We start from the raw sequence: 26,295 nt of genomic DNA on the forward strand, positions 1-26,295 counted from the left end.
CTGCTCCGATACCGATCAGGACTGGACCGAGTCCCGGCAGGACGACAGCGGTGGTGGTTCAGGTATCAAAGCTCTGGCTGAGCCTTCGTCATCATCATCATCATCATCATCATCATCATCATCATCATCATCAGGGCTGGGGTATTAAAAAGACGATTTTTGACCTGTTGTTGTCTTGTTATACACTGCTCAAAAAAATAAAGGGGACACTTAAACAACACATCTTAGATCTCAATGAATGAAATATTACAGTTTCAAATCGTTATTCAATATATAGTAGAGTGTGTTGAGAACAAAATAACATAAAAATGATCAATGTAAATCAAAATTATCATCCCAGGTTGATTTCACACGGCACGGGTGTGATATACTTGGAGTTACAATGTGTTGTTTAAGTGTTCCCTTTATTTTTTTTTGAGCAGTTGTACATATTTTTTTAAAGGTCCCATATTATGCTGTTTTTCAACCGTTTCACATGGTTCTAAGTTGTCCAACCATATTGTATTCGTAGCGTTTTTCCCCCAAATCAGTCTGCAGCTCTACATCTCAGCAATCTAACAGTGGCTCTCCAGAGAACGAGCCGTTTCTGTGTCTGCACCTTGAAATGCAAATAAGATGTGTAAAAAGGGTGTGGTTTTTGCTACAAGGTACATGTGCCAATGTTGACATTGGGAATAGGGATGGGGTCGGAGCTCATGTTTTTCCAGACTGACCCAGGGGGAGGATAAGGAAGTAGCCACACGTCACCAGAAAAGCCTGGTGTCTGTTTAACTCTGAATTTTGTCTGCATTTTGGATCCGGAAATCACCAAATTCACCAAAATAAAAGCGTTCACCAACATAAAACTTATAAAATAGACATTAACTTGTGATACAATAAAAGCAAAAGGTTAACTTAATGGCTCGGGGACTTTCTTGTAAATTATATTCCTTAAATTAAAAAATTTCACCGCATTTTATTAGCTTGGTGCTTTTATTTTGACGGAAAGGCCCTGTCTCGTGACGTCAAGTACCACAGCACTTCCAATTCGCCCAATCAATTAAGGGAGTGAACTGACTTTTTTTTACCTCCAGGCGTCATAGAAAGACCACATGAACACGCTACAATACCAATAGAAAGTGGATTTTGCATAATAAGGGCCCTTGTCTGTAACAACATCTATTGCACGTCTGTCCGTCCTGGGTGAGGGATCCCTCCTCTGTTGCTCACCCTGAGGTTTCTCAGATTTTTCCCTGTTAAAAGGGTTTTCCATGGAGTTTTTCCTCAGTCGATGTGAGGGTCTAAGGACAGAGGATGTTGTTGTGATGCCATGTGAAGCACTTTGAGACAAACTGTTTGTAAAAACTGGCTATACAAATAACATTGCCTTGCCTTGCCTTTACTACTTGCTGTGAAACAAACTGCCCCTAAAGTTTCTTGAACTTGAAAGAAGTTCAAACAGGCGGTTATCGATCTGTCTGTAAAAAAACGTTGAGTTTATCACTTTCTCTGGAAAAATAATTCACTGTAAAACTCTGAGTCAGGACAGAGTCACATGATGATGAGGCTGATGATGATGATGATGAACCTCCTCCTCCTCCCTCTAACATCCAGGTTTTGAGGCCGACATGAAACCAAAAAAGGAAGAAGAAGTCTGGGACTTTTGATCCTGCGATGCCGACGTGTTTCTTTTCATCTAAAAAAAAAAACTGCGTCTTGAAGAAGAGAAGAGAGTGAACGACGAGGACGATGTTTCCAGTCGGAGACGAGCTGCGAGTTTAAAGCTGCTCCATCATCAAAAGGACGAGAAACGAGAAGGAAGTTTTGATTTCCAGCCTCATTAAAAAACCGTCTCCAACGTCTTTTCATGCTGTAAAAAGTCTGAGGATGCTGCGCTCTCTCTTTCTCTCTCTCTGCAGAGTCTGTAGTTTGTTAGGATTTAAAAGAGATTTAAAAAGAGACAGATAGAGACAGAGAGAGGAGGGTGTCAGGGCAGCAGAGCCTCGCCCTCCTCGACCCACAGCAGGTTGAGGGCGTCGGCCTGCCGCTGCTCCCTCTGGTGGATTCTGCGCAGCCGCAGGATGTAGAGCAGGATGGCCAGCACCACCACCAGGATGCAGAGGGAGAACAGGTGGTGGTTGTAGACGAAGGAGGAGCGCAGCCAGCTGGGGTGGCTCTGCCGCAGCGTCTCCTGCTGGAGGTCCCTAATGCACAAAGAGGAGGAGGAGGAGGAGGAGGAGGAAGATGTTTATTGTTTGATTTGCACAAACTGCAGCGATTCTTCCTGGGGTCCCACATGTAATGTACAGCATAGGGATGTCATGATTATTTGTTTTCACAATTAATCGTGGTATTAAACAGCACAATTAATTAATCGTAAAGATTCTTAAAGCAGAAGTAAGCGATCCGGTCATTTTGGCTAATGCTGCGTTCCAGGCAGGCTTCTGAAACCGTAAATTACAGCTTCAAGTCACGACTTACGACTTTGTAGCGTTCCAGGCAACCCACTCGTGTTTTTCCGACCTGTTTTACCTGTGAAAGTCACTATAACGGCCACTCGTAACTTCTGACCCGTGAACTCGTACCAGATCGAACTGGTACGACTTCACAGGTCAGAAAAACACGAGTTACGAGTTTCCTTGAACGCACCATAACGTCTTGTCAGCCGATGGAGTTAGCAGCCCCCGCCCTCATCATGGATCTATTGGTCCTCGTCCCTACGTCACCACATTCAGGCGCATCCCTTGGCTGCACACACAGCCCTTCATGCCGTTCTCTCTCCTCATTGGATAAAACTTGTAGGATACAAGAAATGTTTTCTCCTCGGCTCAGAGCAGAGCAGAGTGACTGACAGACCCGTGTTTCGGTCCAAACACTCTATGTAAGTGATTGCTGTCGGAAGATATAACTATTTAAGACTTATATTAACACAAAAATATCGCTTACTTCTGCTTTAATCGTGGTATTAAACGGCACAATTAATTGATCGTAAAGATTCTTAAATACCGTCACTTCCCAAAAAAATTATGCTGGAACCTTATCGGCAGATGTGCACCAAAATAAAGGTAAAAAAATGCACAGATAACTGGTCCATTTAACATACGTAACATTGAATTGGTAGGAATTTAAACGTTAGTGTGTCATTTTTAATTAAAGACAAAGCTAAACAAAACAAAAAACGATTAAAATAAACGCAAACACCACCATTAACAATATCACAGAAAAGTCTATTTCCAGTAGTTCAACCCCAACCAAGTATTGAGTGCATATAGATGGACAGTTTGTTTTCAGAAGGCCAACATTTCTATATTAAAAATGCTTAAAAAAAAAAAAAAAACCATTGCAATATTTCCATTTTGGAGATACTGATTTTTAGGTCTTCACTGAATGTTAGTCATAATTATTACTATTAAAATAAACTGAATAAATAAAGACATGGGATTTAACATCCCATTCAGTGTGTAATGGACATATAGGCCTATATAATGTGTTAGTTTCACTTTTTGAATTGAACACATTCTACATCGCGGAGGCGACGTCTTTAGGGCTTCCTTCACCTCTGAAACGGGGCAGAGCTCCGTGGAAAACACCTGCCTGACACAGCAACGTAGGGAACCGTGCATGTCTGCGGCGCACAGCTCCACGGACATGCACGTTACTCGCCGTTTTGGGTAACGTGCGTGCATGTCGCGCGTCTACATTGGAGGTAGGCTAGTATAATCAGAAACCATGAATGAGTTCACCTCACGTGATTGTCACTGTCAGCCTGTTAGAAAAACATTTTACTGACCCCAGCTGAGACGCTGAGACCCCCCCCCCCCCCCCCCTCAAAACAAAAACTCTTCGGATCTGAACGATTCACACAAGTCACCTAATTGGTCATGAAAAAAGCGGGTTTCGCTTTTCGGCGCGATGTTTGCATCCCTGTGTGATGTTCAGGGACAGTCAGGACAGTCTGAGGACAGACAGCTCTGAGGTTGAAGTTTATATTAATGCACCATGACACTGTGGCAGGTCTCTGTACTAGGGATGTGAATCTTTGGGTGGCTCACGATTCGATTCGATTCGATTCCGACTTTTAGGGTCACGATTCGATTCAAAATCGATTTTGGATTCAACCGATTCTTGATTTTCTTTTTGCGATTTTTAGTTTGCTTTATTAACACCAGACCATGTGAAAAAGTTGAATGATGATGATGTCTACAGACTATTATATCAGAAGCCATATTTCCCCCCAAAAAATGCACATCACATGTTTCAGATTTATTCAGCAGCAATATATTTGAACCATTTTAAAGTTAACTGCTACATGAAGCTGATTTTATAGGCTACTTCCACTACTACTACTCTCTTTTCAAAAGCCTGGACTGAAGGGATGTGAATATTTGGGTGTCTATTCGATTCAAAATCAGTTCTCATGCACATGCACATGCACATAGACATGTATCACCTGTAACAAAGGCTGCTAAAAAAAAAAGAAAAAAAGACGGCACTCTGCTGTCACGCCAGCTCACCTGCAGCCTGTCTGCAGCGCCACAGAGGAGCTGTCAGAGCTGCTGCTGCTGGTCCTCTCTCTTCAGCCTGCTGATTGGCTACACTTTGTATGCCTTTAAAAAAGTGAAGATCTAACGTCACCTGAGCACCGATCAGCTGATCCAGAGCGCAGTGGATGTGGCTGCTCACAACGTGTCCTAACTGGATGCGACGCGAGCGAGCGTCCGACAATCGCGTCACATCTGACGCTCTCTGTCCACACTGAATCCGTGCGTCTGTTGGAGTGGAAGCACATCAGCTGTGCGCTCGCCCGCTCGACAGACTGGAGACGTAACTACCCGGTTAAAAGATGGGTGAATTGTGCCTTTTAAACAGAAAACAAGTTTCTTGAAATATAGAGCCGACAGCAAGTTGTCTCTATAGTGTAGGAACACGAGTTGTAAAAAACATAATGCAGAGTTTTCTGTAACATTATAAGACGGCGCACCGCCCCCCGCCCAAGATGAATGAAGAGGCTATTAAAAAAAAAAAAGTCCGCTATAGTCTCCTTGAAGCGGCTGTTATGCGTCGCACACATGAGGTGAGCAGCAGAGCGGCCGCATCGTGACCTCGGTCCGCTCCAGCTGCCTGGTGTCTCCATTACGCACCAGCGTCTTTTCAGTCACTTGTCCAAGTTCTCCTTCACTGTTTTTTTTTCGAGACAACACTCATTATCTCTCTCTCTCTCTTTTACCGGCGGTGTCAGCTGATGTACACATCTGCAGCAACCCAAACAAATGCACGTGTTACTGTTGACTGGCTCTATTCCAGCCACGTGATTGGTTCGGCGCGGTGGAAATCTCATTATCATTGGTTATTTGTATTGTCTGCCAAAACATGGATGAATGAAACCTTCTATCGAGGAAAAGTTATTTCACAATTTATAGACACAACACCGACAAGCACTGAGAGCCGCATGTTGCAGTGACGTTATATAGGCTATAAAAAAAAAATAATCCGCAAATAATAAGCCGACGAAAAGGTGCAACTTGCCACTTAACTTTTTGTCGATGTATTATTTGCGGGGGCTTTCGGGGGATCTGCTGACGGTGGAGGATCTGGGACTGATTCACTGTGGACCACCACCAGTCTGATCAGGTCCATCACAGCACAGCAGCTGCAGCACTGCCCAGCTGTCACATGACGCTTATCAGCACAATCTGTTTACATTAAACCGACATGAGGAGAATAATGAGAATTATGATAAAAAAATATATATATATTTGTTTCCAATTTTGGCCCCTGGATCATGATTTTTTTGGGCGCATTCTTGGTAAAAAAAAAAAAAAAATCCTCTAAAAAAAAAAAGACAGTTGGGATGCATAATGTGTCTGATAACAGTAGCCTATACTGTGCGTCATGTTATGAGACAGCAGCGGCTCCACGGTGAGAGGGGGGGAGGCAGCTTCTGCTCACCTGACTCTGTGCAGCTTCTTCATTAAATCCAAACAAACAGTCCGACACAGCGACGCACTGCTACTCTTTGACTCTAAAGTCTCTGTAGCTCATCAGCCCGGAACTCGCCGTCATGGAGAAACGACGGCGGCGTTTGGCCTCAGTGTCTCGGACTTCCAGAGCAGCTACAGCAGCGTTGTGACCTCAACCATGGTTGGTGAGAGCAGAAATGTTGTTGCAGGCCTGTGCATATTCTCATTTGTCCAGGTCATAGTATTTCAAAGAAGGTTAAATCGAAAGCAACTGGACTTATACTGAGTCTCCACACCAGTTAGTTGGACCAGTCCCAGCCTGGTCAGATGCTACATGAACTGATGAAGCCTCTTGGATGAAGGTGAAACGTCTTCCTAGACAAATAACTAAGTTCAGTTGAACCTCCTTTGAAAAAAAAAAAAAAAGTTGTTGGCGGGCTAGTGAATTTTTTTTTTTGACACGAGTCAAGGAGCGATAAATCGCGTATCTCGCGTTTGGTTGCGCGTAAAAGCTCGCGCGAAAAAAAAGCGTTCCTCGTGTTTGAGTGGGAAGCCCCTTCTGGTCTTCCCACCAAACACGATGAAATAGACGAAGACGCGAGGGTCCCGTCGCCATAAAAGAATCGCGTGTATTGCGTCGCAAAAAAAAAAAGTCGCGTATACCGCGTCTCGCGCCTAATCGCGTCTTTGCGTTACGGCCTTTTACACCGCGGACGTAACGAATAAACGGTGACGGTGTGAACGAACAACATAGAACAGGACCAGACGTGGCGTTGTTTCCTCCTTTCACCTACAGCTCCACTCTCCCTTACTTACACTAACTACTGTTATTGTTGAGAGCAGAGAATTGTGGGATTTGTAGTTTTTGACCAATCGCAGGTTGTGCTCTTTCTGTTTTTGTGATTTTCCTGGGTTTTTTTTTTAGGGGCAAATGCGAGTGAAATGCTCGCCCATGGTGGGCATAAGAACATTTAAGACCTGTCTAAAATGATTTAAGACTTCAACACAATAATTCAACACATTTAAGACATTTTAAGGCCTAAAAGTGTGTAATGGGCATACGTATATGTGTTAGTTTCACTTTAATTGAACACATTCTACATCGCGGAGGCGACGTCTCTCCTTCACCTCTGAAACGGGGCAGAGCTCCGTGGGAGACACCTGCCTGACACAGTAATGTACGTACCGACTGCACGCGGATACGCGCCGCTTTGGGTAACGAGCGCGCACGTCGCGCGTCTACATTGGAGGTAGGCAGTTACCAGTGTAATCAGAGACAACCATGAATGAGTTCGCCTCAGTTTCACGTGATTGTCACTGTCAGCCTGTTAGAAAAACATTTTACTGACCCCAGCTGAGACGCTGAGACGCTGAGACCCCCCCCCCCCCTCTCAAAACAAAAACTCTTCGGATCTGAATGATTCACACAAGTCACCTAATTGGTCATGAAAAAAGCGAGTTTCGCTTTTCGGCGCGCTGTTTGCATCCCTGCTTTAATGTGAATATTTCTGGTTTCTTTGTTCCTTTAAGACAATAAACTGAGTCTCTCTTTGGTTTGGTTCCAGCTGCATTTACCTCTACAACAACTCTGTCTGGTAACGTTGTGTTATTATCTCATAGCGTGGTGAATGTGCACGTCACAACTTGTCCACCAGAGCGTTTTGGAGTTGTTGGATTGTGTATTTGATGAGGGACAGGTTCACCTCCATGGCCACGTCCATGGCTCATTCTGATAATAATTATTCCACTTTTCGGCATTCAGGTCCATTTTTATCTCAACCAGCCGGAGCTTTAGTGAGTCCAGGTTGAGGAGAGGAAGCCTGTGGAAGCTGAACTTCATCCAGCTGCTCATTTTGTTCTGACAAGTCGGAAACACGCAGAAACGAACCGTAGCATTAGCGGTAGCAACAAGCTGCACCGCGTGGCGCTCAGACATGACATCATCCAGGTCAGAGGTCAGTAGGTCAACCTACAGACCCCGGATGTTGATAACAGCTAACCCCGGACTCAGAGGGGAATAGCACTAGCCTATCATAACAAAATATTGGTGAAATGAATGAGTTTCTCAGCAGATAATGTGTTACTTAGAGGCTGCATTCTGCTGCCCTGTAGACTCACATTATACGGATATACGCGGCTCTCGGCTGGAGCTAATTTCGTCGAAACGACTTGTAATGACACCAAAGTTATCTGGGTGAGTAAATGATCGTATTTTATGCTAGAAATGATGTCCAGATTGTAAAAAAAAAAAAAAAAACGGCAATTCCCCTTTAATAAACCAAAACAAAGTGCACTGAATTTCGTTGTATCTACTGTGCAATGACAATAAATCTCTATTCTATTCCAACACGTTCAGTCAGTGCTTTCACAATGAGCCTGGTTTTTTGTCACACCTGCCACTGACTCTGAATAATAAGTGTTCACCTTCACGGTGTGTGTAAATGTGTGTGTGTGTGTGTGTGTGTCTGTAAATGTGTGTGTGTGTGTGTGTGTGTGTGTGTGTGTGTGTGTGTGTGTGTAAATGTGTAAATGTGTGTGTGTGTGTGTGTTACCTGAGAGGCAGGAAGCGTGTCTTGAAGAGGATGGCTCCCAGCGTCCACTGCACCTCCTTGTCGTAGACCAGCTGGGCCGTCTTCAGGCTGGGGTAGTCTTTGGGGAAGCGGAAGCCGGAGTGAAGCACCTCGAACATCCAGGCCGACTTGAAGCACTGGTACCTGAGGAAGGAGCAGATGTTTTACACATGTTTTACAGATGTTTTACACATGTTTTATAGATGTTTTACAGATGTTTAACAAATGTTTTACAGATGTTTACAGATGATTTACACAAGTTTTACAGATGTTTAACAAATGTTTTATAGATGTTTTACAGATGATTTACACATGTTTTATAGATGATTTACAGGTGTTTTATAGATGATTTACACATGTTTTACAGATGTTTAATAGATGTTTTACAGATATTATCTTCCCTGTTTTTTTTTTTCCATTTTTTAATTGTATTATTTCTCTACCTTGCACAAGGTATGTGATTATTATTTCTTGACTGTGCTTCAATTATCTGTTAGATCAAGGTGAGGTCATGTTATAAGCCTTTCGGGTTTCAGACCTCACCTGCACACTTCTTTTTTGTATCTTTCTTACTGTAAGAGAGATAAGTAAATGTTTTGTTTTATTTTTTATGTGCAAATAAAATAAAGTCTAAAAGTCTGATTTACACATGTTACAGATGTTTTACACCTGTTTTACACATATTTTACAGATGTTTTACACATGTTTTACACCTGTTTTACAGATGTTTTACAGATGTTTTTACGGCCGGTATCATCAGTGTCAGAGCTGCTGATGGAGATGTGTCTCCGCGTTTTCAACTTGATTTTCTTTTCTTTTCTTTTTTTAAATGTTTAAAATTTCCTCCAGGAGAGAGGAAGGAGGTGGTTACCGTGGAGACAAAGGGGTGTGATGTAATATAATGTGAATAATTTACCTCTTTCAGTTCGTTCTTCACCCTTCATTACTATCTTCACAACACGCCTAAAAACCTAAAGACCTTTCTCTTTTCTTCAGCATTTGATTCGACGTAGTACTAATACTCCATAGTCCACACTGTTACTGTTTTAAATTGTTCTATTATTATTCTGTTGTTTGTTGTTGTAAGTGAGCTCTAAAAATAAAGCTGATTTGACTTGACTTTTGACTCTTTATTTATCTTTATATGTTTTAGTTTTCTCTTCTTCCTCACAATGATTAATCTATTTATTTATAAGCTGTGGATTCAATAACACAGATTATTCTCACTCCTTTTCTAATATGCATGATCATGATGCTTTTGTATTTGTTTCTAAATGTAGTTCCTCAACTTAAGTTTATGTTATTTACACATGAAGGAACAAACTGAGATTTTGCCTTATTGTGATTTACATGTTTGAATTAAATATTTAAAAAAAGAAACCGACGCCACAGGTTCATGTGAAGTCTTATCTGGGTCGTATGTGGTTTAGCAACTTCATCGATTAGATGTGGATTTTTATTTCAGTGTTTCCTCAGTGTGTCCTTTGGAGTTTTTAACGACTCATTGATGTCACACACACACACACAACTGGATCACATCTGCAGGTCTACACTGCTGCTGCTGCTGCTGCTGCTGCTGCCTGGGAGCCTGAACAGCGCCTCCCTGTGGCGACTCTGCTGCTCTGAACCAGCAGCTGGATGTTAAAGACTCAGTCGTTCATCTGCACCGAGCTCGATGCCTGAAGCTCCTTCGACTTTACAATTTTGTTTTAAATTGAGTGATTATTATTCCTTGTTTTGTGTTTATTCATTATAGTGTTTATGATTAATTATATTGTATTTTTACAACTGTACAGCACTTTGGTCGACTGAGGTTGTTGTAAATGTGCTTTATAAATAAACTGTGACTCGACTATGAGGCGACACCGGTCACTCCACCTCCTGGTTCAGGAGAAGCTTCAACAACTCTTAACTGCTTCATTGTTGCACTAAACTTTATGCCTGCACACTGAGGGCCAAACAAGTATTTATTTATTCTAACTACGATTAACCTTTTTTTTTTTTTTAATGGTGCTTAACAGGGATTATTTTATCTTATCAAGTTTTGTATTCTCTCTAACGTTTTCAGGGCAAATGTTTTTTACATTTACATAGTGATAATATATTAGAATAAATCCAGCTAGATAAACTCATTTTTGTATTTTATTGTATAGATTATAATGACAAGAAAGCTTGATAGCTAATTTATGAATAAGGGGAGGGAGTAAATAAGTTTTACTTCTTCCCACTCCTTTTCGGATATGAAAAACAAACAAACAAAAAACTAATTATCTTTATTTTCAATGATTTTATTTTTGTTCATGTGTTTGCTATGTCTGTCCATTACTGTATTATGTTTTACTTCTTTTAACATGTCTGAAATAAACTTAAACTTACTAACTAAACCAACTAACTAACATTGTATTTCTTTGAGGGCCCCAGTGTCCTTCTCATCTTATTTTTATGCTTTATGTAAAAAACTTTTATTATAAAAAGTCTTATTATCATCTATGTTTGTTTTTTATGTCTGAGTGTGAGTTGCTTTCGGGTGCAGATTTGACTACAAATGGCAAATAAATGACTCAATAACATGATCATTATTGTTATTGACAGGCAGAGGGAGCAGGAGTTGAAGCGTCAGTGTCTCCTGAACCTACTTGAGTCTGTTGATGTCGGCCTGCTGAGCGAACAGCTGCTCGTCCAGACGCTGCTTCAGCGTCGACCACTTGGTGGAGCAGTAGTCCTGGTAAACAAACAAACAAACATGAGTAACAATCGATCCTACAGGAGTTTCTGGCTGCGATCCACGTGGTGCGTTTGTGGTCACCTTGGCAGCGCGGGAATACTTGTCACTGTCGTACTGTCCTCCGATGCGCAGCACGTCCTCCATGCAGTAATAAAACTCAGAGAAGCCGTAGAACTCGCTGTTGCTGAAGTTGATGGGAGCCTGGGAGGCGGAAAAACAGGTTTGATTTATTTGTTTTATAACTTCTTGAATAAATAAATTATATTTGACATTAACAAATATACAGTGAACACACTGTGATGAGCCTGAAGCTGGTTTTTAAAGCGTTTATGTGATTCTTATTCAGGGTTCCCACTCTGTTCTTGAATTCATTTTCAAGGACATTTTCAGCTGTTACAGTCTGACAGACAGTAGTTATCACACCAAACACCAACACATCCCATCCCACTCAGGAGAAGTCTTCTATTCCACACTTGTACCTTATTCTGTACATTTAACCAGTTTGTTCCTATGTTTCTTCCTCTCTGAGTCTGATTTAAAGATGTGCCGTCTGTGGCTATTTAACTGATCTATGAAATAATCTCTTACATGCTTAGAAATAGTGTTGTTTTTGGCGGCCTGTTTTAATTTTAGTCTCATCTTTGTGTCAAACTGTCATTTTAGTTTTTATTAGTTTTAGTCACGTTCATGCTTTTTTTTTGTCTAGTCAAGTTTCAGTCGACTAAAACTTAAATTTAATAAAATAAAAAACTATTTTGGTGACGCCATCGCTCCCTTTCTTTGTGTCAGACTTAACTTCCTGTTTCTAAAATTGTGGTTAACACTAACCCAGCAGCTATATCTTCTAAATAATGCCGCGAGTGGGGATTGAGGAAGTGGCGTCGCTGCCTAGGAAACTAATAATACAGTAATAATAATGCGACTAAACATTATATTTTTTTTATTTGTCAGTAATATTGCATTATATATTTCATTATAGTTATCGTCTCATGGCCACCAATTATATTGCATCTCGTGTTGTTTTCGTTGACGACGATATTCCGTCATAATTTTTGGTTGACGAAAGCAACACTACTTAGAAAGGATGACAAAAACATGTTGTTTTTGTTTTTAAACCACACTGCCGGAAAGAAAACCCTCACGCTACTGGAAACACTCATCAACTCAAAGTCACTTCTTTGGATAATAAATCCTAAAAAGGGTCTGAAAAAGTCAAACAGAGCTCTGGCATCTGATGTCACCGTGTGATAAATCATTTTCTATGTGTTTTCCATGATGTGTGTTTCAACAAACAACTCACAACAACTTTATAAACTGTTCTAAACGTGATGTGAACTGGATCGGAGGCCTGAGCCGAGCATCACCTGGTAAACTCCTCCCGGGGACATGGTGCCGTTGTGGAGGCCGAGGAACGGCTGCACGGCGTCCTGGCAGCGAGCCCAGTCGCCCTGACCGCGCAGGTACAAGGTGCGGTTGCCCCTGACGACCGCGTCGGACAGACCGACCGGCAGACACGGGTCCAGGTACGGCTTGTCCTCGCTCAGGCCCGTCTGAGTGGTCAGGAACCTGCAGGCAGAGGAGGCAGCGTTAGTCTGGGTTATATTTGATTAAGACAACAACACAGTGGGCGTAACAGCGATGTTTACACAAAGCGTGTGTGTAAAGGTATAATATATAACATAAGTGGTGGTCATAACAGTAATAGTGATAGCAGTAATAAAGAAATAAATTAATGAATAACAATAGTAATATCCATAATGATAATAATAATAATAATAATATACTTTTCCATACTTGTGTAAGAACCCTGATATAAAAACAAAAAAACAGCTGTGACAGCAATAATAACAGAAATAATAATAGTAATAATAACAGCAATAATTCTAAATAAGAAAGAAAAATAAGAACAAAGGATGAAAGAAGGATGTGGGAGCGGAGGATGGGTAAATGAATGAAATTTTGAATTAAATTCTTGGCCAGGCCTTGCTTGGAAAAGAGATTTCTGCCTGGTTAAATACATTTTTAAAAAATGAATGAAACTATGAGAGTGGAAAAAAGAAAGAAAGAAAGACAGACAGACAGAAAGAAAGGAAGAACGAGAGAAAGAAAGAAAGAAAGAAAGAAAGAAAGAAAGAAATGGGGCCAGTTAATAAGATGTCTCATTGACAAGATGCATCGGATCCATTTGCCCATGTCAGGCCCATGTCAGGTTGTCAGGTCGGGTTGGTCTGTTACTGTAGTAATAATAATAATAATTTAATATAATATCTAAATAAAATAATATAATAATAATGTAAATAAAACAAGACGACAGATTGACAAACATATTGTCAACAACATGTGACTTCATGAACCACCTGGCTGCATCGCACACACTTCAAAGTAAATACTGACTGAGCTGTGTGTGTGTGTGTGTGTGTGTGTGTGTGTGTGTGTGTGTCTGCGTGTGTCTGCGTGTGTCTGTGTGTGTGTGTGGTCACCTGTTCTTGGCGAGCGTCTTGTTGACCAGCTGGTCCTCGTAGCGCTGCCGGGCCATGTTTCCTCCGAAGCCCAGGAAGGTGGTGACGTAGACTCTGTAGACGTGCTGCGTGTGCTCCACGTCGCAGCCCAGGTTGAACTCTGCCAGGACGCTCTTCCCCGCCTCCTCCTGGTAACCACGGCGATGATGATAAATAAATAAATAATCACCAATCAATCAAGCTGCTGCGTTAAAGGGATACGCCAACAGTTTTTTTTTTTTTCGAGTCCATGACCAGCAGATAGACACCATCCTTTCGACTGTGCGTGCAGTAACGAGGGAGATAGAGCCGTATCGCACCGCTAATTAGCTTAGCTCAAACACTGGAAGTGTATGGGTAGTGTTAGCCTGCCTCCACCTAAAGTCATCAGAGAAACTCTTCAGCAACTCTAAACGGACCGATCTTCGTCTCAGAGCTGACAAAACTCTCCGGTAAGGCATCTTGAGCGGTCAAATGCCGCTAACGGGACGAGATCGGACAAAACGGAGGGTTCAAGCAAAGACGGTTTATTTTGGTTCAAGCTAGCTACATCGAGGGTAGGTTAGCTTCCTATTTCAAAGTAAAAGCACAAATTCTGTCGTCATGGTTTTCGGTATGTAAAGGGCAACGGGTGTTTTATTTTGTGAAAGTAACCGGAAGTGCGTTGGTCACAACAGCTAGCTTGAGTAGCGCAGAATTCATCCAAACAAAATTGTAAATAGTTGATATTTAGCCAAATTAACGACACACTGCTGATCTAAACGGCTACTTTCTCGCCTAAAAATGTCGATAAAGTGATATATTTACAGAGTTTAGAGCTAAAATGAAATCCGCTTCTGACTGCTGATTTCGGCTCGGGTAGGAGGCAGGCTAACGCTACCTATACACTTCCAGTGTTTGAGCTAAGCTAATTAGCGACTTTAGAGGCAGGCTAACACTACCTATACACTTCCAGTGTTTGAGCTAAGCTAATTACGATACGGCGATACGGCTCTAGCTCCCTTGTTACTGCACGCACAGTTGAAAGGATGGTGTCTATCTGCTGGTCATGGACTCGGGAGTGAGGCAAGACACGAAAAAAAAATGTTGGCGTATCCCTTTAATAATCAATCAATCAATCAGTCAATCAGTCAGTCTGCTGCCCCGTCCTGTAACACTGACCTGCTCTGGAGAGCTGAAGGTGATGGCGCTCGGCACCTCGTAGGCGATCTGCAGCGAAGCTCCGCCCATGTCCATGATTCCCACCGTACGCCGCCGGCTGATTGGCCGCTGGTTCTGAGAGCTGGTCGTCACCTCCACCGTGGCGTCCTCTGATGGACAGACAGAGAAGGAGGAGGAGGAGGATTTGTTTTTTACTTTCACTTTCAGACTGTGATGACTCGTGCTGCTGCTGCTTCATCGTCACTCACCCTCGTCCGCGTGGTCGAAGCGCCCCAACACGAAGTTAATGCCGATCCACGCGTACACTCCTGCAGCGGCCATGATGGAAACACACACACACACACACTTTTTAGCATTTGTATTTGTACTTGTAACATTTTAACATTTATTTTGTTGAAGTTGCACTGTCGCTCTTTGCAGATGAAGTTTCTGATGGAAAAATAAAGTTCTTTGAAATGAATTGACCGGAGTGAAAATAAAAACTCGTCCTGCCACCTTCCTGTTTCCCTGAGATGACCTCAGCGTGGGAGCTGGAGAACAGGAAGTCGAAGTCCAGAGGAACGTCAGTCACCAGGTCCTCCAAGATGGCCGCCTGTTGGCTACACATGGAGAGAGTGATAGTGATTTAATAGAGGTAAATACAGAGACTGCTTGCTGAAAAACTGTCCCTGACGGGAACACGCATCAGCGGTTTTGCATGAATTTCCCTCTACAACTCTGTCTGGTAACGCTGTGTTATTAACTCATAGCGTGGTGAATGTGCAGGTCACAACTTGTCCACCAGAGCGTTGTGGAGTTGTTGGATTGTGTATTTGATGAGTTTGATGAGGGAAACCAAGAAATCCCATGAGCCTCCGTAGCGTAGCTCTGAGCAGCTCGCGGCTCTGCTCCGCCGTTCTAAAAATAGCTTGCACCGACAATTAAAGGTAACAAACCTACTGCTATGACTATAGGGATTATGGCAATAGGCTGATTTGCCAAAATGTTGAACTATCCCTTTAAAAACTAGGATCTCAGAGCTTCCTCGAAAGCAGCAGTGCAGACTATAGTTTTATAATATAATCTAATATAATAGTTCATGGTGTCCCGTCTACCTCTCCGGCAGCAGCCTCATTCCGGCCGTACACAGGATGTAGAGCGGCGTCTCCTTGTGTTTGCTCTTGGGGACGTGAGCGGCGGCGAAGCTGAGCAGAGGGTGGAGGTAGTCGCTGGCCCGGGTGGGTGTGGTCGCCAGGGTGGAGATACCTGACAACGACAACAACATGTCACTGTCAGAGAGTCTACAACGTCACATGACCTCTCACTGCTGATCACACTGAATCTAATCAATTAAATGTGCTGCGACTGAGCAGACAAACAAGAGGGACAGAGACTAATCAATAACTAATTATCAAAGAAATAATCAACAGAAAAGCAACTTCTCATCTCAGGATGAAGTGACACATTTACAGTTAAAGATAAAAATAAAACTGGTTTTAATTCTCTTTCTATTCAAGACAAAAAAGTGACAACTTTCAAAATTTGTAGTTTTTTTTTTTTACGCGAGACACCAACAGGCAAATACACTGTGTTTTCATGCACTGATCAATTTTGAGATTTTAGGCTATTTTTCTTCCTTAACATGTATTCTTTCAGAAAAGTCGAAAGAAATGGTAGATATATCATTCACAGCCTGATTTATACAACATTTTATTCCTAAAAACATGGCGAAATTTGATTTTTTTTTTTAAGGGCTGGTGACAGATAAAAAGAAGTGATCTCCAAAATCCTCCTCTGTAAAAACTTCTGACTCTAATATGTCAATAAAATAAAACAAGAATTTTGAAAGCAGCTTTATCCAATGTTCAGATTTTGGTTCTGGAAATGATTTCTTTGCAAAAATAAACGGTGGAGCAGTGCAGTGGTAATGTTCAAAATATCTCCGACCGTTTATTTTTGTAAAGAAATCATCACAACAAGGAAAAAGTGTTTGTTTCTGTGGCGGAGAGAGCAGGCGCTCTGTGATCGGATAGTAATGTCTTTCCAGGATGTTTCAGACTTCGGCTATCTGAGGTGAGTGACTACATGCAAAAACACAAAGTTTATACTGTACACTATATGAGTTCAGTGGTGTGTCATAAGGATTCAAGTCATGTACCATAGATATTTGATTGTTTTTTGAGTGTTTGTTGTGGTTGAAAGAATTGCCCCCATACTGTAGGTTAGCATTGTTGCTATCCCTAGCGCCGGGTAGCCATGGTGTAACTCCGGTTTGACTGCATCAATTTTAGTCGCGTTTTTTGCTCCCCCCAATACTGGGTGACCATCAGGACAACGATTTAGGGGTAAAAAAAAATGACCGGAATTCTCCTTTAAGATTTACATTTAGTTTTCTGCAGCTCTCAGACACAGATTTATCAATTAAAATACTGAATAAAAATATTAAATATTATTCGTTTTCAATTATTCTTTTTTTGAATTCCTTGAACATTCACACACGGACACAGTGGTGTAATAACATGAGGTTATTATGGGATGAAAAACACAGTTAGAGAGCTTCGTGGTGGTCGCTCTCCCTCGCTTTAGAGACAGTACCTACTGTACCTCCAAGCCATTATACACTTGAATCTGCACTAAGCACTTCGCACTTTTCCTCGCACTGACACTTATGCTGTATATGACGCTGCTGGGTACTGTACTGTCCTCCTCGCATATTGTATTGTATGGTATTGTGTGTACTATTTATTGTGGTGTATGTGGTGGGAGTATTGTATTATATTGTTTCTCTGTGAGAGCAAAAGCCAAGACACATTCCTATCAACTTGTTTCTACTTGTTGACATTGTTGACGCAATAAACTTTTGAATCTTGAATCTTGAATCCTCACCAGGTTTGATCTTCTTGACGACGGGTTTGTGGTCGCGGTCCTTCATCTGGCGGATGTCCAGCAGCGTGTGGGGGTTCCCGTTGTGGGGGGGCCAGTAGTAGACGAAGACCCTGGAGCCGCTGCTGCCGCAGTCCACCACGATGCCGTAGTTCAGCGCCGCATTCAGGACGTCGGTGGCCTCCATGGACTCGGCGATGGAGAGGTACCTGCAGGAGGAATAGAATAGAATAGAATAGAAGCTTTATTGTCATTGTAAAAGAAAACACAACGAAATAGCCAGTGGCCTCTGTGTCGACAAATGCAAACAAATATATATACACAAAAAACACATACACAACCATTCTGGCCAGCAGGAAAATGTATGTATGTATCTATGTAACTAAAATGTATAAAAATATATAAATAGGCTAAAAATAACAGTGCAAAGGAGGACGGGTCGGTGGTCGAGAATTTTCTTTAAAACCTTGAGGTCGATTAATTTATATTCAGATATATTATCTTCGGTTCTACATCAGAGACTTTTTTTTCCATTCAGGCTGCCGTACAAACATGGCGGTGCAAGATGGCGACACTCTAAAGCAAGACCCGTGCTATCCACAAGTTTCCGAACGTCATCTATGGTCAAAAACCAGAAGCCGGTTTTGCATTTCCAGTGGAATTGTACGTTTACGTTTCCATGGTTTTCAGTCGTTGTCATAGTTGCGGTAAAGGCATGGATCTATTAACGCTGGCTTTTAACACGGATGTCAATTTGTGTGATATCCACTGTTAAAAGCTGGTGTGATGATCCATGCGATTTTCATTGAAAAAAAAAATCCATGCATTTACCGCGACTACCAAAACCATGGAAAGATGGATATGTAGATATAACTAAGAAGAATTATAAGGCTACGAAAACCAAACTAATTATATTATACACTTATACTAATATATTCATGGGTTGTATATTCAGAGTTTGCCAATAAACCTTGACAATTATTATTACACTGGACCTTTAAGTGTCTTTATTCTCTGTTCCTTCCACATCACTCCTAGAAGCTCTGATCCTGTGTGAAGCAGCAACTTCACAGCTCAGGTTTAATTCACATCAAACCTCCTCCTTCAACTTCACCTTTACTTCAAGTTAAATGCATAAAGTTGTTTAGTGTGTGTGTGAAAGTGATGTGTGTGTGTCCTTGGCTGCTGAGCGGAGCAGCTGTCGTCTCTCTCAGTCACTTTGTGCTCAAAAACAAACCTGATAAGGAACCAGACAAACTTGATTATTTATCAGCTGCTGCCTGGTTTTTCCAGCGGTGCAGCAATTAAAGCAGCAGCACCGACTTATAGAAAACTTTTAATTATAATAAAAATTATAATAATAATAATAAAGGAACATTTAATAACGCTGGTATTCAGGACTTTTTTATCTGCACTTTATATTCTCTAATAATTACCTTTGCACATTACACCTGCCTCATACTAAACACTCCTTTTCTTTCTGCTATTGTAGTGGATGTGGTTTAAGTTGTGTGTGTCGGATGTTTTGTGTGCGTTGTTTTATTGTAGTCGGGTCGCGGTGGACAATGGATGGATGTTTTATTGTATGGTTGTTGCTTTATGTTTTGTTTGGACAATAGATGGAAATTAGCTTCTGCAAAATCTAGTGTGAAATGATCAATGCAACCAAACATTGGGCCTCATTCACCAATATCTTCTTAAGAATCCTCTTAGATTCTTTCTTAAGTTGTTCTTAAGAAGTTCCTTAAGAAAACCCTACGTCAGATTCATCAACGCGTTCGTAAGCCTCAGAATTGTTTGCAGCTGTGTTCTTATGCCATCTCCTCGTAAGTTGAGAGCGTGTGCCAGGTGAGTCCAATTAACATATGATTAGCATAGGTAACTGCCCCATCAATGCCCGTAAAAGGGCATGAGACTGCAGGGCCGTGTGCAAACAGAACCCACAGGCACTGAGCAGAGAAGGTGAAGTGAGAAAGAAAGTTGAAATGCTCAAATGAAAATCTGGGAGGGAGCACCAGACTCCAAACGTAAAAAGAACTTTAGTAGTGAAGTGGCGCTACTGCAGCAGGAATGAAACAAAGAAACAAATGAAAGGCTTATATTTAGTTTATATTTTTATATTTAGGCTATATTTAGTAGCGTCAGCAGTTGATGCAGCTCTTCGGTTGTTATCAGAGAGACCACACTCTCAAGTGTGCCATCATAAATATCATCATATTATCACATATGAAAAAAAAACAGTTGTGTGTAGTGTGAACACTTACAGTAAGTGCACTGTTGCAGCCCGCAATTAGGAAAAAAAAAATCATATCGGCAGCTGTATGTTGCACACAACAACAACAAAGAACACATTTACCCGCCCCCCCCCCCCCCCCCCCCCAAAAAAAGAGAAAAAAATTATATGAATTAAGTGTCTATAATGTTTTTTAAGAGACTGCAATGATTTGTCAATTATTATTAACTGCAGAACAAAAGAAAACGCTATAATCTGTTATTTTTGCAGAAGTCTCAGCACGTAAAAGTGCATAAGTATACTCCTGACTGTTCGTAGATTTTGTTCTTAGTTAAGAACAAATTCTGGATAAGAAAACATTCATGAATGCCACAATCTTCGTAAAAACTTCGTAAGTAGGACTTAAGAACAAATTTGTTCTTAAGAACGGTTCGTGAATGAGGCCCATTGTCCTTAAATAAATAAAATAAAATAAAATAAATAAATAAATGAATAAATAATGTGTGACAGACTTGAAGTTTCTGTTTTGTTTTGTGGATTCAACACGTCGCCTGGAATGACACGTTTCTATGACGATAACTGGATCATTTACCACCAAGACAAATGTTTAAAATCAATGGGCCTCATTCACCAATATCTTCTTAAGAACCTTCTTAGATTCTTTCTTAAGTTGTTCTTAAGAAGTTCCTTAAGAAAACCCTACGTCAGATTCATCAACGCGTTCGTAAGCCTCAGAATTGTTCGCAGCTGTGTTCTTATGCCATCTCCTCGTAAGTTGAGGGCGTGTGCCAGGTGAGTCTAATTAACATAGGATTAGCATAGGTAACAGCCCCATCAATGCCCGTAAAAGGGCATGAGACTGCAGGGCCGTGTGCACACAGAACCCACAGGCACTGAGCAGAGAAGGGCCCAATTCCAATCCGACCCCTCATGGACTCACTGACTTAGAGGCGCGTTCACGGGAAGTCCGTGAGTGTGTGAGGGCTGTTCCGTTGTCAGATCATCAAGTCAGTGAGTCAGTGAATGAGCCCTTTCTGCCCCCTTACCGTCAGTCAGCACCGATGCTGACTTTGGGTAGGGGAATTACCCACAGTTCATAGCGTTGTGAAGTCAAACCATAACACAGGGGATGCTGTCGGAACGCAAGTGTTAAAAAAAGAAGAAATTAACACAAGTAGTCAGAGAGAGCTCCGCCGGTCTCTTTATTGTTAATGGACAGGAGCCAAAAAAAAGGAATAAATAAAAAGAAAAGAAGAAGTTAACTGTCAGTGTTAACGTGCAGTTTGTGATTATTGATGATGATTTGATCAGATCTGATCCAGGAATATTTTGTTTTGAGTCCGTCCCCCTCACACCACCACGCACCAGACTCCAAACGTAAAAAGAACTTAAGTAGTGAAGTGGAGCTACTGCGGCAGGAATGAAACAAAGAAACAAACAAAAAGCTTATATTTAGTTTAGATTTTTATATTTATATTTAGGCTGTATTTAGTAGCGTCAGCAGTGGATGCAGCTCTTCAGTTTTTATCAGAGAGACCACACTCTCACGTGTGCCATCATAAATATCATCATATTATCACATATGAAAAAAAAAACGGTTGTGTGTAGTGTGAACACTTACAGTAAGTGCACTGTTGCAGCCCGCAATTAGGAAAAAATCATATCGGCAGCTGTATGTATCCAAAATAAAAAGAGAGAAAAAAAAAACAACTGATATGAATTAAGTGTCTCTAATGTTTTTTAAGAGACTGCAATGATTTGTCAATTATTATTACTAATATATATGATTATTAAAAACATCATAAAAGATAAGAAAATAATTCTTATTCAAATCATATAATATCATACAACTGCAGAACAAAAGAAAACGCTATAATCGGTTATTTTTGCAGAAGTCTCAGCACCTAAAAGTACGTAAGTATACTCCTGACTGTTCGTAGATTATGTTCTTAGTTATGAACAAATTCTGGATAAGAAAACATTCATGAATGCCACAATCTTCGTAAAAACTTCGTAAGTAGGACTTAAGAACAAATTTGTTCTTAAGAACGGTTCGTGAATGAGGCCCAATATTCCTGTTTACACCTGTCAGCAACTCACTTCATTGAAACTGCTTATGTTTTTTATATGTGCAAATAAATTAATAAAATAAAATAATAATAACTGCAACTGTGATCTGAGTCACAAGTTCAGTTCTGTGTGTGTGTGTGTTACTGCCTCTCTAGATGTAAACCAGGTCAGTGAGGATCAGTGGCCGTGATCCAGCAACATAAACTCATTTAAACCTCAGCGTAGAGAAACACAGAGCAGAGCTGGACTTCGGCTCACGTTAGATATTAGAAAACGACTGACAGTCTGAAACATGTATCCAGGTCGGCTGAGGTGGATGATGATGTGTGTGTGTTTTAATACAAATCAATATCTAATGCTGCAAACTCATATTTCATACTCTATTTTAGTCTAGTTTTTATGTACTAGGGCCACATTGATAAAAACAAAACAAAACAAAGACTTCGAGAATAAAGTCATAAATTTACAAGAATAAAGCCGTACATTTCATATGAGAAAAAAGTCATAACATTATGAGAATAAAGTCGCAAATTTACGAGAATAAAGTCGTACATTTATGAGAATAAAGTCGTGAATTTACAAGAAAAAAGTTGTACATTTCAGAGAAAAAGGTCGTAAATTTATTTGTGATTTTTTTTATTTGTCAATGTGGCCCTAATACTCCGTCGTAAGTTGTTTTTTTTTTCCCCTGGCACTTTCTTAATTATTTTTTTCTTGCTTTTAATTGTATGTTTAATGTTTCCAATTTGTACTATTCTGGGTTTTTATTTTAATCTTTAAAAATTGTATGTTTTTATGTTTTTTCTTCTTACTGTTAAATGTTTTGTCGTTATGTAAAGCACCGGTCGAGTCTCCCCTTCGTATGAACTGTGCTATATAAATAAAAATACCTTGCCTTGCCTTGTAATAAGTCTCTTTCATGTCTGTCCACTCACTTGTTGACTCGGGAGCCGGGCCGGCGCTGCGGCCTCCACAGCTGCCTCTGATAGGTCCCCAGGAACAGCAGGGTGGAGGTGACGAGGAGCAGCAGCAGCAGCAGCCACCGCTGTCTGGGAGCACAGCCCAGGGACAGCAGGGACACGCTGCAGTACCAGGACGCCGGCAGGCAGGACAGGCTGATCCTGAGGAGACAGACACCACCGTTATATACTGTATATGTGCTGTCATGACAAAGTCTGGACAGACACTCCCTGGTCCAAATGTCTGTTCATGTGAACAGTTCAGCAAGTGGAAGATGAAATGACCTCCAAAAGGCTTAAAGTTCAACATGAAACACTCGTTATTTGCAGTATTTTTTATCAATATCAGTGTGTTATTTTAGTTTTTTAGACAATTTTAGAGTGAAAAGGGAAAAAACAAAAATCTTCGCACATCTATTTCTTAGGCAGGTGCGTCGGAGGGTGACAATTAAGTCCAAATTAGAAAAAGAAGAGTTCCCGCACACATGGTAATGTTTCGGTACTAGACCTTTTTCAAAAAAAATGTTGCTTGAAAAAGGTCTAGTACCGAAACATTGCATAATAAATTCTGCAAGTTGGCCATGTGTGCGGGAACTCTTCTTTTTCTAGAGTGAAAAGGGGAAACAAAGCAGCAGCATGCAAAAGAATGGGAAACCCTGGAGACTTGAGCTCTCAGATAACTTTGACCAAGATATTTACTATTTCCTTTTCTGTCATTTTGAAAATGTAAAAGATGAAAATAAGAAAATATATCATTAAAAATGTGAAGGGGATGTGTCATTTGTAACTTTTTGCAGCTTTTATCAGTTTATTATTATTACCTTGCCATGAGTCCAGCTCGGCAGAAATACAAGATGTCACAGTCGTCACCTCATGGTGTCTGAAGTCTGAGGACGAGGAGGACGATCCTTGTCTTCTGGCTGGAGGACGGAGAAAGGAGAGAGAAGTTATAAAATAAAATGCTGCTGCTGTGGTTGTTCAGGAGGTGGACAGCAGTTCCTCCAGTCCACGTGTACAAGTGTAGATAATGAACCACAAGATTGTGTGTGTCTGTGTGTGTGTGTTTGAACTGGTAAATGTGGCATGTGTGTTGTAAAGCAATGAAGCTATAAAACAGGAAAATAACTGTATCTTGTTGTTTTAACCCAGTGAAACTAAATAGAATAGAACATAACATAATAGAATACTTTTTAACACAAACATATTTTACATAAATTGAAAATGTATCATGATATAATAATACAATACAAAACAATAGTATTTACAATATAATATAACATAATATACGCTTTATTACAATGGGACTTTCAGCTGTCAGTGTAAAACTGTCAATCTTTAGTCCTTTAACGTTACAGCTTAACTATCTTTTTTTAAATCACCTACTTTCCCTCTGGTTTATGTAACTGTGCTGCTGTAACACTGATAACATTAACCTACTGCCTTATAAACACTGTTTTTTACTCTTATTGCTCCATCGTCTGTTAAGTTAGCATCACACAGATATTTCCTTATGATCCTGTGACGTTACGTGACGCGACGTCCCTCTGTATGTTACAGTGTTGTAAATATAATGGCCGTTATCTCACGGTTATATAAGATAAAGCTGTTGCATTGAAAAAAATTACAATAAAATAGAAAATAAACAAAGGAAACAAACACAAAACGATGATAAATGCTACTAGTGTCAACATTAGCCTTAAAAACTGACCGCTGTAGCGTGGCAACGGTTACCGGCTAATGAGACGTTCATGAACCACCGTTTATGATCGTTATATCTAAGCATCGGTATGTCAACAGAAAGTTACCTGACGGAGCTCCGTGTTGTTGTTGCTTCGACGGGGCGGGTTATAAAATGTTTAAATCCCCAGCAGCACCTCTTCTTCCTCCTCCACCTCTGGACTTCACCGAGATGGTTTTAAAAAGACGACGACGAGCCGAAGGACCGGAAATGACCGAAGATATCCGACAGCTTTCCGGTGGGTTGGCCCGATAGAGAGCCTAAGCGGAAGCAGGAAGTAACGGTCACCATGGGACCTCAACTCTGAAAAACTCGCCATTCAAATGAACGGGACTGAAAATTTTATTTCGTGATCCGTTTGAATTGTGCCATGAGAAAAAAATATGTCCTCTACCTGTTTAAAACATCACGTTTCATCCCGAGAAATCAGCAGTTTGTTGTAAAGCTATTGTAGAATAAAATTCAGAAGAATCTGTAAGCAGAAAGACTACAAGTCGCGTAGGTGACGTCACACACCAAATGCCGCCCTTTCCCGTGTCAGTTGGTGACGTATTTTCTGTGGGACACAGATCTGTAGTCCGTAGAGCGGTCTTTACACAAAATACATTCTTCTGTTGCCGTTTTACGATAAACGGCTGATTTCTCGGGATGAAACGTGATGTTTTAAACAGGTAGAGGACATATTTTTTTCTCATGGCGCAATTCAATCGGATCACGAAATAAAATTTTCAGTCTCATTCATTTGAATGGCGAGTTTTTCCGAGTTGAGGTCCCATGGCGCCGTTACTTCCTGCTTCCGCTTAGGCTCTCTATTCCGAACCGAACGCCACCACGTCACAGAGGACGTACGTTACGTCCTGCTGCATTCGAGTGCTGTAGGAAAAAGTGTAGTTTGACTCACCCAGAGCGCTGGACTCACCCATAGACATATATGTCTATGGACTCACCTGTCAAAAAAGTGTCTGTTTAATACATTTGTTTCTGACTTTCTTTCTTTTTTCTGGTTTTTGGTTGGAGTAAAATTATATTTACGTTTTAGCTTTCAGACACCTTGACTTTTATCTTACAGCTTTTATTTGTATTTTACCTGATTGAAGTGATGGTGGTTTTATTATTGTTGGATTATGTTTTTTTAATGTAAGTTATGTTGTTTTCTTACAGTTGTATTTGTATTTTAACCTGATTTTAACCAGAGACTGTTTTAACAGAGAACACCACTACGTCACCGAGTACGTAAATTACGTATTGCTGCATTCACGTGCTGTAGGATAAATATAATGTAGTTTGAAGCCACCTGTGTTTGATACACTTGTTTCTGACTTTATTTTTTCTTTTCTTTTTTCTAGTTTGGTTTGAGAAAAATGACATTTACGCTTCACAGACCTATATCTTGTGGCTGGCTTTCAGATCAAGTGTAGACAGACACCTTGACTTTTTGTATTTTACCTTATTGAAGTGATGATGTTTTTACGGTCTGAACCGTTTATGTTTGTTATTTGTGCTGTTTTCCTACTGTCATAATATAGTGCTGGCGATTGAT

At 40.8% G+C, this 26,295-nt stretch overlaps 1 protein-coding gene across 1 annotated transcript; it reads right to left on the minus strand.

Moving 5' to 3' along the window:
- Nucleotides 1-1,399: 1,399 nt before the first annotated feature.
- On the minus strand, nt 1,400-24,945 carry LOC310984969 (ectonucleoside triphosphate diphosphohydrolase 7-like). Its single transcript, XM_083970350.1, has 14 exons — nt 24,823-24,945; nt 23,839-23,937; nt 22,994-23,179; nt 17,759-17,964; nt 15,988-16,138; nt 15,389-15,492; nt 15,142-15,201; nt 14,894-15,042; nt 13,715-13,881; nt 12,599-12,800; nt 11,316-11,435; nt 11,146-11,231; nt 8,492-8,653; nt 1,400-2,183 (listed from the first exon to the last, which is right to left on the minus strand). Exons 2-14 carry the CDS (start codon nt 23,844-23,846, stop codon nt 1,967-1,969), a joined length of 1,818 nt encoding a protein of 605 aa, XP_083826476.1. The 5' UTR covers nt 23,847-23,937; nt 24,823-24,945; the 3' UTR covers nt 1,400-1,966.
- Between the last annotated feature and the right edge of the window lie 1,350 nt (nt 24,946-26,295).

This window comes from Trachurus trachurus (assembly GCF_905171665.1).
Source record: "Trachurus trachurus genome assembly, chromosome: 1".
NCBI lineage: Eukaryota > Metazoa > Chordata > Actinopteri > Carangiformes > Carangidae > Trachurus > Trachurus trachurus.

Bases quoted from the DNA above. Each gene is read 5' to 3' on its own strand.
- LOC310984969 (XM_083970350.1), bottom strand. The intron at 16,139-17,758 runs GTGAGGATTCAA...TGTCGTTGTCAG, and splicing joins CGTCAAGAAGATCAAACCTG to GTATCTCCACCCTGGCGACC. The intron at 15,202-15,388 runs GTGGCAGGACGA...TGGCCGCTGCAG, and splicing joins CATCTCAGGGAAACAGGAAG to GAGTGTACGCGTGGATCGGC.